The 20,202-nt window shown below is 41.9% G+C and overlaps 1 protein-coding gene across 1 annotated transcript in view; it reads left to right on the forward strand.

Annotated features, from left to right (window-relative positions):
* The window catches only part of LOC122921373 (serum amyloid P-component-like), a 46,709-nt gene extending 35,147 nt beyond the window's left edge, over positions 1 to 11,562 (forward strand). The window contains exons 3-5 of the mRNA XM_044271350.1: positions 3,187 to 3,274; positions 9,880 to 9,943; positions 10,832 to 11,562. Coding sequence (XP_044127285.1) covers positions 10,952 to 11,449 — 498 coding nt within the window. The 5' untranslated portion in view covers positions 3,187 to 3,274; positions 9,880 to 9,943; positions 10,832 to 10,951 and the 3' untranslated portion in view covers positions 11,450 to 11,562. The remainder of the gene's footprint in view (positions 1 to 3,186; positions 3,275 to 9,879; positions 9,944 to 10,831) is intronic.
* Positions 11,563 to 20,202: the final 8,640 nt, after the last annotated feature.

Here is a 20,202-nt window from a genome sequence, read left to right on the forward strand (position 1 = left end):
ACTGAATGGGGGCTATCTGCTGTGGAGGAAAACTCCTGACAGACAACTGAATGGGGGCTATCCACTGTGGAGGAAAACTCCTGACAGACAACTGAATGGGGGCTATCCACTGTGGAGGAAAACTGCTGATAGACAACTGAATGGGGGCTATTCACTGTGGAGGATAACTCCTGACAGACAACTGAATGGGGGCTATTCACTGTGGAGGATAACTCCTGACAGACAACTGAATGGGGGCTATTCACTGTGGAGGATAACTCCTGACAGACAACTGAATAGGGGCTATTCGCTGTGGAGGAAAACTCCTGACAGACAACTGAATGGGGGCTATCCACTGTGGAGAATAACTGCTGATAGACAACTGAATGGGGGCTATCCACTGTGGAGGATAACTCCTGACAGACAACTGAATGGGGGCTATCCACTGTGGAGGATAACTGCTGATAGACAACCGAATGGGGGCTATCTGCTGTGGAGAATAACTCCTGACAGACAACTGAATGGGGGCTATCCACTGGAGGAAAACTGCTGATAGACAACTGAATAGGGGCTATAGACTGTGGAGGATAACTCCTGACAGAAAACTGAATGGGGGCTATTCACTGTGGAGAAAACTTCTGACAGACAACTGAATGGGGGCTATCTGCTGTGGAGGAAAACTCCTGACAGACAACTGAATGGGGGCTATCTGCTGTGGAGGAAAACTCCTGACAGACAACTGAATGGGGGCTATCCACTGTGGAGAATAACTCCTGACAGACAACTGAATTAGGGCTATCCACTGTGGAGGAAAACTCCTGACAGACAACTGAATGGGGGCTATCCACTGTGGAGAATAACTCCTGACAGACAACTGAATGGGGGCTATCCACTGGATGAAAAAATGCTGAGTTATTCTCAGGATAGGTAGTCAATATCAGATTGGTGGGGGTCCAACATGTAGCACCTCTGCCGATCAACTATTTGAAGCACCCATAGGGCTCGGGCAAATTGGTAGTTAAGAAATTTCCTAGATCTCGATTTTTTTAGCATTAAACCAGAGTTCCATGTATAAAATAATGAAGGAAACAGTGTTTTCTGAAAGGTTTTGGATTTTTGGTCATGCTGTTTCTTGGGACTCCAGTTTTTGGCACTGAGGAACATGGGTGGATGCACATAGAGAATGCTACCATGTGAAGTGTCTCTGTTCATTAAAGCATCCAAGGAACTGAGATATCCCAGGACTTTATTACCACCTTTATTACCACCATAGGAGGACTTTTCCAGTACTACAGACTGTGCAGTCTGGACCAAGGATATGATGCACCATTAGCAGGTAGCCTGGCACTTAGAAGTTGTGGTTTTCTAGGTGGGGATCATTGTTTATTGGGTTATACATCATGATAACATAAAATATAATATTGACTTGCCTCCATCCAGCAATTCTAGAGAAGAATCAACATCACTGTGTGATAAGTGCAGGATTACATTGTTTGTAAAGGGCCATGTAATCTTCTGGAACATGTCCAGATTCACCAACAGGAGGACATGTGGAGTTTACAGAATGACAGCACTTACACAGTCACGTAGTGCCTCTACAGCCAATATGCTATCAATGTATAGAATATTATAAATATATATAATGTATCCTCAGTGAACTGATGGGAGGGTTAAGCATAGGAGTTTTCATGATGAGTTCCTCAATGTCCTACAATATCACGCTACCTTTCACTCATTAGAGCCCAAGAATCACTGTTGATGAAAGCTGGAGTTTTTTTTCACTGGGGTGAACACTCTAACTACTAGCTTAGTCCTGTATTATGTTGATGCCCCCTCAAGCACCTAGCATTTGGTCACATGCCCTCCCAGATGCCCCCGTTGGCCCCATGCCTAAGGAATTGTTCTTTCTTCTAGACGTAGTGGATGTCCGTTTGTTATGATAACTGGTCTAGGTGTAAAGATCTTGTTTTGCTCTTCCCTCTAGAGAGGGGATCAGCAACCTCCAGCTGTTCTAAAACTACAACTGCCAGAATCCTCCTTTCACTTCTGTGGGAATTACAAGAATGGTTGAGTAAGTTTGTATGCTGGGATTTGTAGTTTTGCAGCAGTTGGAGTGCCAAAGTTTGCTGATCCCTGCTCTAGAGTCTTCGCTCTAGACTAAATAATCTTCATTTTGGTTACATTACTTGGTACTGCAGCCAGAAAGAGGGTTGTCAATGGGGTAGCTTGGTAGCTGAATAAAGTCATAAGCTTCCGACAAGTTAATGCTGCTGTTCTTCCTTTTTGTGGGTGATGTTCCTTCCACTGAACCAGGACATGTTAGCTATGTTGGGCTGACACACCAGAGTATCAGCAGATTTCATCCAGGGTCTAGTTATTTTTTGGTTTGACTTGCAATTAAGGGTGGCCCCTCAGAATCCTATTCCCAAGTAGGCCCAAGGTACCTCAGTCTAAAACACCATGTTAGCACCATTCCAACCAGAGATGGGCACTAAACCAACAGCATCTTCTCTATGTTACTTAGGGCCCATTCACATGGTCATTCCCGATCATTGCCTGCTCGTTCAACTCTATCTACATGCAGCAATCATCCCTTCTGCATACGGATGAATGATCCTACTATGATTTCTCATCCTCGTACAGTTCGATTGATGCTGCTGACAAATGAGGATGTTTGGTGCCACATGAAAGAAGTGATCACCCGATGAACATACGTTTGCTCATTCATCGTGTGATCAGCAGTCCCTTCAAACATGGAAATTATCGAGAATGCGTGTTAATACGAACATTCATCCCTGAATATTTATTGGCCTGATCCTCGGCCCTGTAAAAAAAAAACATTACTACAGGTTCTTTGTATCTTTTTTGGCAATACGTGGTCTAGTAGAATCCAATTTGTTGACTCCAACAATGAACATTTTTAAACAGAAGGTGTACATCAAGAGCACATGCTCACAGGTTTGCCTATTCTTTGAGATACCAACCTCAAACCCAATTCACCACCAACAATCAAGACAGGGCAGTCAGTGCCGGCTATCATGCTCTTGATTTTTCTTATACAGTTACATAACAGGAGTATGTGGCTCTTGCTCATAAACCTCATGTACTTTACTAAAGGTGTGACTGTTCTCAATAAAATAAATATAAAAGCTAAAATAAATAATCTCTAAATCTTTCTTCATACATTGTCTACATTCTCATATACAGGGAGGCACACAGTAGTGCGCATAGCAGGACTATACTGGTGAGCAGCACAAGACTGAACTTCTTTCCATAGTTTTGGAGACAATTTGAGGTATGTTCCTGAGGCCACTGGGTGTATGGTAAGACATGGTGGGCTAATTCACTGGAATATGAGGGCACTAAATTGCGAAGGAATGTAATCTATATACTGTACATAGTTATCAAAGCATTTACTTCATAGATAAGGAAAGAAAGTTTATGAGACAATTTTTCATGGACAACCTCCTGGCCATTAAGGGACAAGATTGTTTGTTTTGGACAGCTTCTGTTGGGAGGTGACTTCTCTTGGCCTTTAGCTTCAGCAATCTGCTGGGACCCCCATGAAAAATGGAACCATGAGTTTTTGGATCAATCTAAGGGATCATGGGGAGGAATGGGGTTTGTATCTTTTTATAGTTACATTGGTTCCCTTAATAAAGCTTGGTCTCCCCATATTTCAAAAACTTACTGATATGTTTAATGGTGATAGATTGTTTATGAAAAATTAGATTGTGGTACTCACTGGTGACAAGGACTAATGTGAGTAAATAAACTCTGCGTACAACTTTGAAGAATATGCCAATGCTACATTGATAAAAAATGAAAAAATTTAAGGGCTCGTCTTGCCAGTATGCACCTTACTGATCCTCCACTAATCTCTTTCTACCTCCAGGTTCTCTATTTCCTGGTCCCTCTCTCCATGGACATGTAACCACTTAGGCAATCACTGGCTGAGGTGGTTCAAGAGGGATCTGGAAGTAGAGACCAGTTGGGGGCCTCAAGATGTGTTGAAACAGGAGAACCAGGGGGTTGGTGAGGTGAGGTTATCTTGGCATTGGTTGGGGGTCGGTGATGTGAATGATTTATTTTCGTCTTTTTTTTTTAAGCCATTATTTATTTATTTTATGCACTTATATAGCGCTACAATATTCCGCAGCGCTTTACAGACATTAGCAACCAACTGTCCCCAATGGGGCTCACAATCTAAGGTCCCTATCAGTATGCCATTCTAACTATTTTCAGGTATTGGCCTGACAACTACTTTAATGCCATTTGTATATTAAAATAGAAACACCTAGAGGTCTTAATGTCTGGAATCCAGCCATTAGTAATCAAGTATTCCCATGTTCTTTCTGCAGTCCTAGTTTACAGAGAGCAATGGACTAGGGTTCATTGTACCCACCAGAAAAACATGTTCTAAAGTTCCACCTAGGATAAATCATATAAGGTTTATAAGTTATTTGGGAATCCCATCTTAAAGGGTAACTGTCATATTTTAATTAAAAAAAAATCAATTTTAGCATATGTTACTGCTGTAGCAGCATTATGGATAAAGCAATCTTTAGTTTCTTCACATACCACTGTTTTCCTTGAGTTTTTCCCTTAGTTAAACATTTACAGTATGAGGACCTTCTCAAGATGGCTCCTCTGCCAGTTCTCTGAGGCCAAAACTGCTTTCTCTCACTTCCCATACACACTTGCTGTAGCCAGCAGCTCCCTGCCAGCCAATCAGATTGGAATACTGAGAGACACGCCTCCACACTCTAAAGCCTAATGCCGCCATGCAGTGTAGAGGACCGCCCCTCCTTCTTTGTTTTCTTAGCCAGAGACAGACAAGCCATAGCAACGGTCTTTTGAGGGAGCAGTGGAAAGGGTCAGAGGACATTAATGAAAGCTGTTATTATAAGGTAATTACAGATCTTTTGACAATCATTGACAGACTAACTCAGGTATACATGCCTAGTCCTAATAAACTAGCAAATAAAAAAAATAGGACAGTTACCCTTTAAGTAATGAATGATAGGCTCCAAAGGGGATTGCTTTCTTCTGGAACCTTTGTAGTCATGTTATGTTAGGGACCTAATCTGGTACCCTGGTGGGCCAGTCCAACTCTGTTATGTTCTAAACTAAAGACTTGTTGAGTTTTATTTCCTGCATCTGAGAGGCTAAAGACTAGAGTCAGAATGTTAACCCAATACTCATGAATGAGTGTGGTCCAATGTACCTCAGGCTTATTTGAAAAAAAAAGAACTGTATATATAAGAATGCTCATAAGTGGCTCTGATATCTTTGGAACATACCGTGACCAATGTGGTCATGGAGCAGATGTATTCAGTTTTTTTTAGTCTTTTTTTGTCCTAAAGACCCGTTTAGTTATTATGACAGCTGTGATGGGTGTTTTAAAAGGGGACTTTTAGAGTATTAGGTAACAGGAAGCATTTCCCTGCACTTTGTGCCTCTATCCTGGGATTATCTACATGAGGGAATGTTTTTTTTTTGTTTCCATAGGGAACTTCTAAATCTCTCATCATATGTGTACATGAAATGTACACTGCCTGGCCGAAAAAAAAAGGTCACGCACTCTAATTTTTCGTCGGTAACTCCTAAATATATCATCATATGTGTACATGAAATGTACACTGCCTGGCCAAAAAAAAGGTCATACACTCTAATATTTCGTTAGACCACCTTTAGGTTTGATTACGGCACGCACTCGTGGTGGCATCATTTCCACAAGCTTCTGCCATGTCTCAACATTTATTTCTGTCCAGCATTGCATTAACTTGTCCCCAAGATCTTATACTGGGAGATTTGGACCACTGCACAAAGTCTTCACCAGCACATCCCAAAAGTTCTCAATGGGGTTCAGGTCTGGACTGAAATAATGTCTCTTTTTTCCTGAACCACTCTTTCATAATTTAGACCCAATGAATCCTGTCCTTGTCATCTTAACGGTGGATAGGGGTAAAAAATTGAACCTTATTTATAGCGGCGCTGCTGCAGAAGACAGGACTCAGATATATTAATAAAGAACCTACTTTATTTTACCTAAGTCTACGCGTTTCTGGGGCGGACTGCCCCCTTCATCAGGACAATAGGTCTGTTCATTAAGGGTATGGTTACTGTGCTTTTTATGGAGTTTTTTGGCGCAATAGTACGGGATTCTGTGGGCGTGTGGGGGGGGGGGGGGGCGGGGGGCGTGTACGCACGTGCTTTGTTGTTATTGTTGCTATGGCGCTCACTAGCCGGCATGTTATTGGCTGTGTCTGACATGGCGGCGTGTCGTTGTAGGACCTAGTTTACGTGCTGTGTGGGCGGGGTGGTGACGTCACGCTCCTAGATGACTTGTTGGTGTCTGGGCCGGCTGGGCTTTGCTGACGTCTTTTGTGGGCGGTAGCACTGTAGCGCTCCTGACCGGCTTATTGGTGTCTGGGCCGGCTTTACTTGCGTCTCCTGGGCGGGCTTTGTTGACGTATTCTGTGGGCGGTGCGATGGTCCTCGTGTTGCAGTGTTTGTGGGCGGTTACCATCCTCGCTTGGTTTGTGTTTCCATCAGAGTGGTAGGTGTGGTCTAAGCGGAGTTGGCTTTAGGTGCGAATTTTTGTATCTTTTATCATATTTATTTGAGATCCATTTCATTTTTTATGATTATCTGTTTATTTATATTTATTTTTACTTTTATTTTTACACACTTTACTCCCCGTCCAAACGCTTTTTATATACAGAAATACTTGTCCATACCCCTCACACTTGAATAACCCCACTACAGACTCCTACATAGGTTGCGGCATATATAAAAAAAACATATGAGTCTAGGCCAGATGTTTTTATACACTGAAACAATTGTCTATACCCCTCACACATAAACAATCCCAATACAGACTCATACATATGTTAGGGCATATAATAATCCAATGTGAGTCTGGTAGATCAACCCACTGGAGGCCTGAAACTGTACCCTAGCCACACCATTCATCCTGAAAAACGATAGAACACAGCAGGAGATCGCACCTAAAGCCAACTCCGCCCAGACCACACCTACCACTCTGATGGAAACACAAACCAAGCGAGGATGGTAACCGCCCACAAACACTGCAACACGAGGACCATCGCACCGCCCACAGAATACGTCAACAAAGCCCGCCCAGGAGACGCAAGTAAAGCCGGCCCAGACACCAATAAGCCGGTCAGGAGCGCTACAGTGCTACCGCCCACAGAAGACGTCAGCAAAGCCCAGCCGGCCCAGACACCAACAAGTCATCCAGGAGCGTGACGTCCACACAGCACGTAAGCTAGGTCCTACAACGACACGCCGGCATAACAGACACAGCCAATAACATGCCGGCTAGTGAGCGCCATAGCAACAATAACAACAAAGCACGTGCGTACACGCCCCCCGCCCCCCCCCCCCCCACACGCCCACAGAATCCCGTACTATTGCGCCAAAAAACTCCATAAAAAGCACAGTAACCATACCCTTAATGAACAGACCTATTGTCCTGATGAAGGGGGCAGTCCGCCCCAGAAACGCGTAGACTTATATTAATAAAGAACCTACTTTATTTTACCTATCTGAGTCCTGTCTTCTGCAGCAGCGCTGCTATAAATAAGGTTCAATTTTTTACCCCTATCCACCGTTACCCAATCCCGGACACCGTACCCCACGGCTACCGGTAAGAACCTAGGCAGCAGCAGCAGTCACCCCCGCAAGCTGGACGGGCCTTTCTACCAGCTCAAGTGATCCACAGGAGTTGTGCCTCATCACAACCAAATACGGTAAGCGCAATCAGTGCTTTGGTGGTTTTTATACAAATATCATACGGTTTTACACACGAGGCGCTGCCTCCTGTTTTTCTCTCTTGTTTTATCTATATGTCCTTGTCATCTTAACATAGTCCCGTGCCATTAGGGAAGAAAATAAATCAATTGATGGAATAACCTGGTCATTCAGTATGTTCAGGTAGTCAGCTGAGCTCATTCTTTGGGCACATTACGTTGCTGAACATAGACCTGACCAACTGGTAGGCTTTTACTTATTTAAATCCAGATGGTGACCATTTTTTTGGCCAGGCAGTGTAATATTCTAATTGTCCCAAAACCCCCAGAACATAGGACCATGATGTACATAACTAATCTAAAAATATCTATAAGTATTTTTTTGGGTTGCCTTCTTCTGTAATATTAAAAATCTATTCCAGCAAAGAAGCTAGACCACTGTGTTCTGTACAGTCATCATAGCAGCTTCCTGTTGACAAAACCTGTGAGTTCACAGAAAAACCAAAGTAAAATATTGGGAACCCCTAAACTTACCTCCTCAAGTCTGCATGTTTAATTGCAATGATGTAGGCAGAACTTGGGTGGCAACAATTTTCAGGCCTAAGATGCTTATTATTTCTTCTGTGGCCTTTCTACACTTCACAATCATCAAAAGCTAGATTTTCATCTTTGGTTCCACCAGTAGAGGTCAGGTTAGCCTTCCTGGCTAAACATACGGAAAAACCTTCATTGAATGTATGTTCTACTGATGAGCCACTCCACAAATTGTTACAGATCCACTGTTACAGATCAAGTGGCAGTGTGGAAACACTGTGCCAAATAACCAGTTTGATGTTGGGCCAAACCCTAAAGGTGTTATCCCGGTATTCACCATTTAACTCCTATACATCGATGTAGACTTTGCGTCAGGTTAGCAACCAGGCCGATAACTCATGGAATTGCCCTGGTATACTTAGCAGCTGATATTCAGAGTCAGTAACTCTAGTGCAGACACCTGGAGACACAGGAATCAGAACACGTGCCAACCACAGGCACAGTCTGAACAGGAACCAAGACTAGAATGTAGGTCTCTGGGTTCCAGAAAGCACACACAAACAGACAGACTGAAAGTAGAGCAGGAACACTAGACTTTGATGACAAAACCTGAACAGAACAAAATTGAGACTAAACAAGCAGGGCTACACAGAGAGACTATGGCAGGAACTCAGTCAGGTCCAGGTCAGACAGGACAATCAGACAGAGATCAGATGTACAGACTAGCAAGGACTGGACAGGCAAACAGAACAGAATCAGATACAGGAACCGCTGCTTTTGTTCAGCCAAGGGGTGGGATAGACAGACAGAACACATAGCTGAGCTCATTAGCCCAAAACACACACCGGTTCACACAAACAGAAATAGGCCCTAACCCCTACAAGGCACACAGAACACTCAGCAAGTAAGAGATCATTAACTCCTGCCTTCCTGAACAGAGAGGAGATACAAACACAATGATCATGTTCACACCCACAAGTATCCGTGGTCAGTACGCCTAAGACAGGGGCCTATGTGCATTGCCACACTGACACATGGTCCTAGATACACACCCACTCGGCATACAATGGACCACGGTGAACAGATATCATAACACAGATCAGAGCAAAGTCATTGAAGATCCAGCCATAGGAAAATACTTTTTGAAAGGAAGCACCGACCTATGTTTACAGGCAATTTTTTTTTTACTAGTATTGAGGAAAAAAGTTTCTCTAGATTTTGGTTTTATTTAATTACAGTTCAATAAGATTTTAAACAGAGATGGGCAAGATTTCCAAAAATTTGTTTCCGTCCATTTCATCCAAATTGGGCAAAAAATTAGATTAGAGTGCGAATTAATTCTACCCAAATTGAAACTGTTTTAAATGCCTGGCAAATCTCTCTCTCTTCCTCTCTGTCCAAAAAGATGCTGAAGAAATTCTGATTTTACAGAATCAGATAAAAAAAATTAAAAAATTGGCTCAAATTTAAATTCGCTCATCTCCAATTTGAAATATTACTGAAAATATCAGTGACATCTCAAGTGATATATGTCTAAATGATGATTGTGATAATATAATTAAATATCCACACTTGCGTCTTCTTGTAGGATATGGAGCCCATGATCGTTCTACTGGTTGTTGCAAGTTTTTCTGGCATCTTGGGTCAGACAGGTAAGTTGAAATCGGGCATCTTCAAAGTTCATCATGGCAAGTAAATAATGCATATTGTATAACAGTCGCCAGTATATATACATAAGAGGGGGTCAGTAGAGAAGATCAAGAAGGAGTTCATGTTGTGCTGGTTTATATCACCAGTATCTTTTGTAGGACATTTTCCTTTCCCTATTTTTTTACATTGCAGTGCCCATAGAGAGTAAACTCTGTGCGTAGGGCTATTACAACAATCTGATCTCCATGAAACCTAGAGAAAGTTCCAACTAGGTGGCATAATTTTACCTATAGCATCCCCCTCCCTTTCCCTGAGGTCCTCGGCAGGCCCTAGGTTTTATGAGTCCCTAGCTAGTCAACAGGTTAGTTCTCTAGATAATACTAGCTGATGAAAAAGGGTGTAACTCAGAGAAGGATGAAATGAGGTCAGTAAGAGTGAAAGTTGACATGGATAGTCGGGCAAAGACAGATGGGGACCAGGGTTATGGTGTAAACATGGTCGGGAAGCCAAGGGAAAGAGAATAGAAAGAGTAATCAAGAGGAACAAGGTGTATGATACAACTGCGTTAGGAAAGTAGACTGGCACGCCACGGTTCAGTAATTGTATAGTAGCAGAGGCGGGTATGTAGTACATGGTGGACAATGCTACTTAGTCCAGTGTAGAAAGGATTTACGGGTAAATACTGAGTGCTTTCAACTTTGATGGGCCACCAGATGTCCTGCACCTCTCTGCCAGCTTGGCTAAAGGGAAAAATAGTTGGCACTAGAGTACACATAGGTAAGAAACACTAGTAAGGTGGCAACCTCAAGGTGAGCCTTGGTGAAAGATAATACCTTAGGTCACTGATATATCATGTTCTGTATTAACCATGATAACCTGTTCCAATACAGATATGGCTTGCAAGTCGTTCATTTTCTCCAAGAACTACAGTTTTCCTGTAGAACTCACATATGAAGGGGATGGAAGCCAGCTTTTGACAGTTCACCGCCTGTCTAAGGTCTTGCACAAAAATGACTGAGAGCATCATGTTCAGTATCCTGAGTGGACTCCGATACGACTATTTCTTTAGCATTCTTGGTGGAGGTCCTGATGCCAACACTGGTCTTATTTGGGTGGAAGGACAAAGAGTGGATGTTAATTTTCCAACTGATGACACAAGGTCAAGTAGAAGTATCTGTCTGAGTTGGGATTCTCCTAATGGTGCAATGGTGCTCTGGGTCAATGGAAAGATAACTGAGAAGAAACAATTTAAGAAGGAAGGAATAAAGTACATCGATCCTAGGATATTTATTGGACCAGGACAAATTTTCCTAGGTGGTAAACCAATGTTAGAAGTGGGGGAGGTCACAGATGTCCATGTGTGGAACAGAGTGCTGAATCCACAGGATATTGAGGATTATTATCATAATAAGAAAGGAAAAGTTGGTAACATAATTAATTGGAGGGCTCTAAAATATGATGGATCTGAAGGGGATTTCATCATTGGTCCATTTCGGTGTAAATCTTAGAGGTCCTCAACTAATATGTATTTTTCGTAAAATCTGATTAATAATGCAAGTTGAGATGGAGGATATCATGCTATGATTACTCCTATGTTCACTTCACACTACTGTTTGAGGACTGTGTGATGCTTTCTAGTGTGTTTGACAAGAATGATAGTCTGCAGTGTTATTCTTGCCATCAAGAACACTGGAACCCACATTAAAGTCAAAAGGGTTCATCAGTGTCCAATTAGATCTATTGAAAAAAAAAAAACATTCTGTCTTAGGGTCTCTATTTTTTAATAGAAGCCTTGAACCTGAGGCTGGACATACACATTAAGTAACTGTTGGACAAGGAAGAGTTTAGCCAGAAGCTTTCTCTCCCAGCATCCCCACCAATACACATTTTTATTTGGCTATGGCGTGCATACTGCCCGATCCTTATCTCCCCCGACATATGCCATGAGAGGAGAGCCAGGAGACCCCCATAAACATTAGATGTTTGGTCGACTTCTATCAGATGTGTATGACGATCTTAAAAGGGTTGTCCAACTTTGGCAGTCTTTCTGGCTGTGCCCCACCTCACTGGAGCTATGGAGGGAAGCATATTTCCCTCCTCAGGGGAAATGCCACTGCTGCGGTCAGTCATTGGCTGCATCAGCAAATGCGACCCCTGTGCAGTACAGAAGTTGACAAGACTACAGCTGGTGGACCAAAGGAACTGCAACACAGTTGCAGAGAGCAGATAAGTTTGCTTCATTCCTCGGGTCCGGTGAGGTGGGGGAGACCAGAAAGACTGCCAAATTTGGTCGAACCCTTCAGTAGAGTGAAATTCCAGCTTTACAGGGGTACTCCATTGGGACTATTCCAAAGGCATCTAACACAGTGATCAACAGTTTGCCATGGGTTCTGCTACTGTGAAACCTGGTGGTCAGCTGTTACGTACAGGAAAAAGTGTCCAAGTAATGGAACCACCTCTCTTAAATCTAGTCATTTGAGACCTACAGGTTACACTCTGCTCACCTCACCTTTAAAGACTCTGTCTGGATTATTGTCCAACAGCTGGAATTCTCTCATCTAATCTGCAGTATAGACACATCGTTGTATATGTCGCCCATAGCTTCCCATTATAAAAAAAAAAATACTCCATATTTGAAAAATGTATTTTAATATGGGATAATTGGAAACCCCCTCATTGGGATTTTGCCTTCTTCTGGATCAACACAATAGGATTATAGGTTGAACTAGATGGACTTGTGTCTAGTTCAACCTCTCCCAAACAAGCCTGGTGTACGCCAACAGGACACATTTTGGTCGAAGAGGCCCTATTGATATGTTCAGTATTTGTTTCCATGGTTCAGACGCCAAACAGACATGAAGGACATCATGTGAACATATCCCTACCATGGGTATGTTGCCTAATAGGTAGAGTGTATCTTAAGGTGGACATACACGTGAGGATGCTCTTGATTGACATCTATGTTCCCAGTCTTGGTTCATCCAAACATGCATGCTACTGTAGGTCAGTAAGGAGATAAGCGGTTGCCTCACACACACTGCTTACCCTTCGACAAAATAAAGCATCTAATAGGTTAGAAAAATCCATCATATGTGTTTGGATCCTGTAGAAGAAAATCATCTAATGTGTCTTTCCAGTTTAACATGTCCTATTGCAGCCGATTGTGGATTTAAAGTAGACAGTCCCCAAGGATATACATTAATTGTGTAATTCAGGAGGCGGGTCCCTCATTTAGGACCCTTATCTATGAACTAGAATGGTTACAAGAGTGTATCTCACTCTGGAGGACCCGTCCTGTCCTACATTTTACAGACAACTCATCGATTTGAATGGACAAGATGTAATGCTTTATTTCGCCTGTGGTCAAACTGAGCAGACACTTTGTGATCTGCTCATTGTCAAGGGGCTGCCCAAGATGGAGAACCTCTTTAAGTTTATTATAATTAAGACATGATAATTTGTGAGTTCTGCAGAAGAACCTTTAAGAAACACAGTAAAGATACATAAAATATTAGACTTGCTGGTAGACAGCCTCCCAGTGCTCTCTGAGATCCATCACTGATGACAATCAATGACCAGGCCATCCTCTGTGAATCTGCATAAAGAGCTGTATCGGGAGACCTCTGGGCTAAGGAGAAATTCATTAGGAGATTTTTTACAAGCCCTGGTTGTGTTAAGACCTTAAGTAGGTAACATAAATCCTATGTGGAATGTCCCCGGGGAGCTTAGTGTCCTGCAGACCTCCACAGTCAGCCCTCACGCTGCTCATTTCATGCAGGGCCTTTTGCCTGTCACTGGCGATGACTTGTTCAAGATGGATTAGAACATAATGACTTTTCCTACAATGAATAATAGGCCGCACTCTGCGCCCTAGAGGTGGCACTATGACTGTATCTGTGGGGGACCCAGCGTCCGGACCGAAATGGGAGAGCAAAGAAAGAAATGAGAATATCTATCTATTATTTATTTTATGCACTTATATAACGCTACTATATTTACAGACATTAGCGTCCAACTGTCCCCAATCTAAGGTCCCTATCAGTCTGTCTTAGGAACATGGGAGGAAACCAGAGAACCCGAGGGAAACCCACCCAAACACGGGGAGAACATACAAACTCCATGCAGATGTTGTCCTTGGTCGGATTTGAACCTAGGACCCCAGTGCTAACCACTGAGCCACCGTGCTGCCCACCCATCTATCTATCTATCTATCTATCTCATATCTATCTATCTATCTATCTATCTATCTCTATCTCATATCTATCTATCTATCTATCTATCTATCTCATATCTATCTATCTATCTCATATCTATCTATCTATCTATCTATCTATCTCATATCTATCTATCGATCTATCTATTTATCTATCTCATATCTATCTATCTATCTATCTATCTATCTATCTCATATCTATCAGACAGAACATACAAACTCCATGCAGATGTTGTCCTTGGTCGGATTTGAACCTAGGACCCCAGTGCTAACCACTGAGCCACCGTGCTGCCCACCCATCTATCTATCTATCTATCTAATATCTATCTATCTATCTCATATCTATCTATCTATCTCATATCTATCTATCTATCTATCTATCTCATATCTATCTATCTATCTATCTATCGATCTATCTATTTATCTATCTCATATCTATCTATCTATCTATCTATCTAATATCTATCTATCTATCTATCTCCTATCTATCTATCTATCTATCTATCTATCTATCTATCTATCTCATATCTATCTATCTATCTCATGTCTATCTATCTATCTATCTCCTATCTATCTATCTATCTATTTATCTATCTCATATCTATCTATCTATCTATCTCCTATCTATCTATCTCTCTCTCTCATATCTATCTATCTATCTATCTATCTATCTATCTATCTATCTATCTATCGATCTATCTATTTATCTATCTCATATCTATCTATCTATCTATCTATCTATCTCCTATCTATCTCCTATCTATCTATCTATCTATCTATCTATCTATCTATCTATCTATCTATCTATCTCCTATCTATCTATCTCATATCTATCAGACAGAACATACAAACTCCATGCAGATGTTGTCCTTGGTCGGATTTGAACCTAGGACCCCAATGCTAACCACTGAGCCACCGTGCTGCCCATCTATCTATCTATCTATCTATCTATCTATCTATCTATCTATCTATATCTATCTATCTCATATCTATCTATCTATCTATCTATCTCATATTTATATCTATCTATCTATCTATCTATCTATCTATCTCTATCTCATATCTATCTATCTCATATCTATCTATCTATCTATCTATCTATCTATCTATCTCCTATCTATCTATCTATCTATCTATCTCATATCTATCTATCTATCTCATATCTATCTATCTCATATCTATCTATCTATCTATCTATCTCATCTCAGATCTATATATCTATCATCTATCTCATATCTATCTATCTATCTATCTCATATCTATCTATCTAGCTAGCTATCTCATATCTATCTATCTATCTCATATCTATCTAGCTATCTACTATCTCATATCTATCTATCTATCTATCTATCTCATATCTATCTATCTATCTATCTCATATCTATCTATCTATCTATCTATCTATCTCATATCTATCTATCTCATATCTATCTATCTATCTATCTATCTATCTATCTATCTATCTATCTATCTCATATCTATCTCATATCTATCTATCTATCTATCTCATATCTATCTATCTATCTATCTATCTGTCTATCTATCTCATATCTATCTATCTCTCCATCTCATATCTATGTATTTACCTCTCCAGGGGCAGACATGTCATGTGTGCAGCTAGCAGATGTCCATTAGATTACATGTAAGGTACGGAGATAATTACTGGTGGATGAATAGAGGGACATAAGGGGCGCTCTGTGATGAGCTCAGTGGAATCAAGGGCTGAAATATCTTCTCTGGATTCTGGAGCATCTTCTCTTAGTACTCTGCCTTGACCATCCTTATATCCTTCCTTCTGGAAATGCATAAAGAAATCGGCATCAGGACACTACTATTGCCCTTATCAGACTGTGTAGGGACAGACGAAGGGAATGGCAACATCCCGTTGTCAATATATTCACAATTTCCAGGGGGAATAACAGATGAACAGCAGACAAAGACTTGTTTTATCTTGGGAAATACAAGAATTTACTCAATTGTGATCAAATTGTTAGAAAAGTGGTCAAGAACACGGACAGCAATAGGCTAGAAGGAAGACCTCCTTTACAGAGCAGTTTTCTACAATTCCATGGTGTTCCGGAAATAATGTATCTCCTCATTGATCTTCTACCTCTGAAGACCTTGAGGGCAGATGACTCAGCTCCGAATATGCGTAAGACCTTGGGGCATAGATTTTATTTAAAGAGGACCCGTCCCTATTCCTGATAGGTCTCCATAAAATAACTATTCTGGAACGTTTTTTCCCTCAACCCTCTGAACTGTTCTGTTCCTGTGTTATTCCTCCTAGAACCATGAACCATAGGTGTTACCATTCCTCTCGCTACAGGGGCATGTCCCTACGCATTCTGACACTGACAGCACTGGTTGGACAGTGTTACGGCATGCTTTGAAACCCGCCCAGTTGGCAATTTATTATAAATGTCTAGTAGGAATAACAGAGGAATAACCCGCCAGTCACAGGATATGACGTCAGGTTGTCATGGAAATCACATAAACAAAATCCACATCAGGGAAAAAAAACATGAATAAAAGAAATAAAAAGGTGAAAAAAGTAAACAAAGTGAAAAAATAAATAAAAAAATGCAAATAGAAAACGCAAAAGGAAAAGAGGAGAAAAAAAAGAATGAAAAAAGAAACAACTATCGTATATTAGTTCACATATTCTTTCTTCTTGGATTGATGGGACGCCGACCCTGGATGCGCGCGCCGCTCACCATATATATACGGAGTGCCGGCTGATATATCTTCTGTGGATTTTGTATATGTGATTTCCACGACAAGCTGACTTCATATCCTGTGACTGGCAGGTTATTTACATCCAGTTTTGTTGTGATGTATTGTGTTTGAGAAAGGCTCATGTCTTGAGCCGAAACGCGTCACAATTGTATTTATTATGTGCAACTTACCAGTGAGTGCCGATCTTATCTTCATATCTATCCTCAGGTAGGGCATAATATCAGATCGGTGGGGGTCCGACACTCCGCACCCCCAATCTTAATATACTTTAGAAGAGTTTTCCAAAGGACTTAGATATTGATGACCTATAATGGGGGTTACCAAACCAATCCCGAGGAAAGGCCTTCAATATCTAATTCCCAGAAATACCCTCTAAAGTTCTTCTGAAATTTAAAGTTTTTGATAGAACAGCTAATGTGGTCACCTAGGGCCAGACACAAGTAAAATGAGGGTCCTGTATCTGCACTAAATAGGGGCACCACTGTTCTCCAAATAATGGTTCTTACAGGTAAGTTTATGGCTTTGGCTTTTTTGGTGGTACCAAGGAGGCCCAAGCAGAATTAGAACTTCATACCAGGGTCAGCTCACATTTCTGGTAGTTAAAGTTTTTTTTTCATACAAAATCCACTAGATCGCCACCACAGTCACCTACAGCCCCATGACCACAACCAGGAGATGTTTCGATGGAGAAGTGGTCAAGAATGCACTTGTAAGGTGGCCTCTTGAAGGACCTGTAGCACAAGCATCTCCTGGTATTCCTCACCTGAAGAAGTCGCTGTCCCTACCCTACTATTGGCCCAGGACACCATGATTTGAGTGGACGCAGCGTAATGCATAATTTCTCCTGTGGGGACGCTGCAGGAAAATAAAAATCTTACAGTACTGCCAGGTTTCTTCATGGATTACAGTTATTAAGATTGGGGTCCAAACAAGGGGACACTAATCATCAATGGGACGATGAGCAGGAATAAGACATTTTTATTAACATCTACTAGGGCAAGATTTACAAAACTAAAATGAAAATTAGGCCTTGTGACAATAAAGTTGTCTTTGTTGCCCCTAGCAGCCAATCAGAGCTCAGCTTTCATTTTCCCAAAGCAGTTTAAGAAATGAAAGCTGAGCGTTGATTGATTACTATGGTCAACAAAGACAGTTTAGACAATAAATGAGGCCTACTGTTGCCCATAACCATCAATCATGGCACAGCTTTCATTTTATATTCTGCTCCTGAAAAATGAAAGCCGCCCTGTGATTGGTTGGTATGGCCACTGGCCATTGTATCCTGACCGCAGGTGTACGAGATGCCTTGTCCTTCATACCTTCCCCTATGGGTTCTCCTGACTCAGGAATTCTCTAATTGTTAACATATGGTGTCATGAAAGCCTTTCATTTGCAAAACTTGGCTCTAAGGCATGCACAGTGATGAATGGCTGCCAGTCTGCCGTGATGGAGATGTCTTCTGACGTTGTCAATCAGTTCTCTCCAGTCACAAGGCTTCAATTATGAAATCCAGACCTGATAAGATGATCCCAGATATCAACTTCATCAAGATGGCTGACATATTGAGGCAGCCATCTAAATAGAGAGCAGGGCAGCTGCGGGAGCATACGTTCCTTAGGGTACAACCATATTTGTGTGGCCCTATAGACTCCAATCCCACTCCATATGCACCCAGTCCCCTTTGTGGGCCCACACAGTAATAGTGCCCCTTTATGCCCCCCATACAGTAAGGATAATAGTTCTTGAGGAGTAAGGAGTAGAACTTAGTCCCCCCCACACAATAGTGATGGACCTTGGTGCCCTTCAAACAGTAATGGTGCCCCTGAGACAGTAAAGATGCCTCTTTAGTGTCCCCAACATATTATGATGGCCTCATAATTGGCCCCCACACAGGGTGATGTCCCTAAAAGTAGCTCCCATAAGTGGCCCTAAGTGATGTCTCCTTAGTAGGAATTGAATACATCATTACCCACATTCCCACGACAAACATGTCGGCTCCGCTCTCCCGTCTGGGCTATCCATGGCTGGTACAATATCATCACGGCACCAGCGCTCCTTGCTTCACCAATGTATTCAACTGTATCTGCGTCCTGAGGATGCAGATACCGTTAAGCTCAGGACATGCAGCAGGCCTCCTGTTTTCCTGTATCGGGGTTGGGAGGCATAATATAACACTTTAATTGGTGGGGTGGGGTTATATGTAACAACTACTGAGGCATGTATGTGCAGTAGTAGCACTGGTGCATCATGGGAATAGCTGTGCCGCTACATTGATGTAACTCTTAAAGGGGTTGAATGAGATTAGAAAAACATGTCCGCCTTCTTCCAGAAATAGCGTAGCTCTTGCCCAAGGGCTCCATTTTAATAGAGCTAAGCTGCAATACCAGATATAGCCCATACACAAAAGTGGTGCTGTATCTAGAAGAAAGCAGCCATGTTTAATTCTAGTTACTCCTCTCAAAGAACATGCTAGAAGACCTCCAAGATTTTGTAGGCCCATGTAGACGCAGCTGGTTCCAATCTTCATCCTCCTCCTTCTGGATATCCCCGAATCTAGGAAACAATTACACATACGTGGGTTTGTAACATGGTCTCGTCAGGCAAGTGAACTCTTCCTTTAAATTAACCCCGCAGAGGTCTTCACGATTTGACGTAATGTAAGAATCATAAAGATCCTAAGAAATGATTCATGTGAAGAGGTATGTGTAGTCTCCGCAAACAAACCTCTCCAGGACGGTATCCTCCCGCGGGCCCCTGCTGTTATGGAGATACTCATGCCCTCGGGGAACCCTGCTTGCTGCTACTCAAGGCCTAAAAATGATAAAAGTTGAATTAACCATTTCATGTCTGGTTCCCTTTGATTTGACCGTAGTAGGGCCAGAAAGTCTAAATTCAAGCTGGATTTTCCTTCTCCCTTCAATACATTTGAGAACTGGGTATCATATATGCAATAAAGGGGTTGACCAGCCTAGGAATCGAAAACCCCAAGTGCCTAACATCAAAGCAAATGTGACCTCTGAGGCCTGTGATTGGCCGAGGCAGTCAAGCCACTTTCTGGTCCACAGACAGACCACAGAAAGGTGTATTTTTTTATGTGGTATCCAGGCATATTGGAGTTTTCAGCTCCTAGACCGGACAACCTCTTTAATTAAAGCTTTTAGAACAATATAGTTAACAAAATGTATGTGCTTTACAGGACTCGACTGCACTTAAAGGGGTTGTCCCCCTTTATTAGAAGAGTCCCTCTATAAGCAGCTGATTACAGGGTGTACTGTGCTGGGACCCTCAACGATTATCAAGTTTTTAATTTCC

Source organism: Bufo gargarizans, chromosome 11 (assembly GCF_014858855.1).
Source record: "Bufo gargarizans isolate SCDJY-AF-19 chromosome 11, ASM1485885v1, whole genome shotgun sequence".
Classification (NCBI taxonomy): Eukaryota; Metazoa; Chordata; class Amphibia; order Anura; family Bufonidae; genus Bufo; species Bufo gargarizans.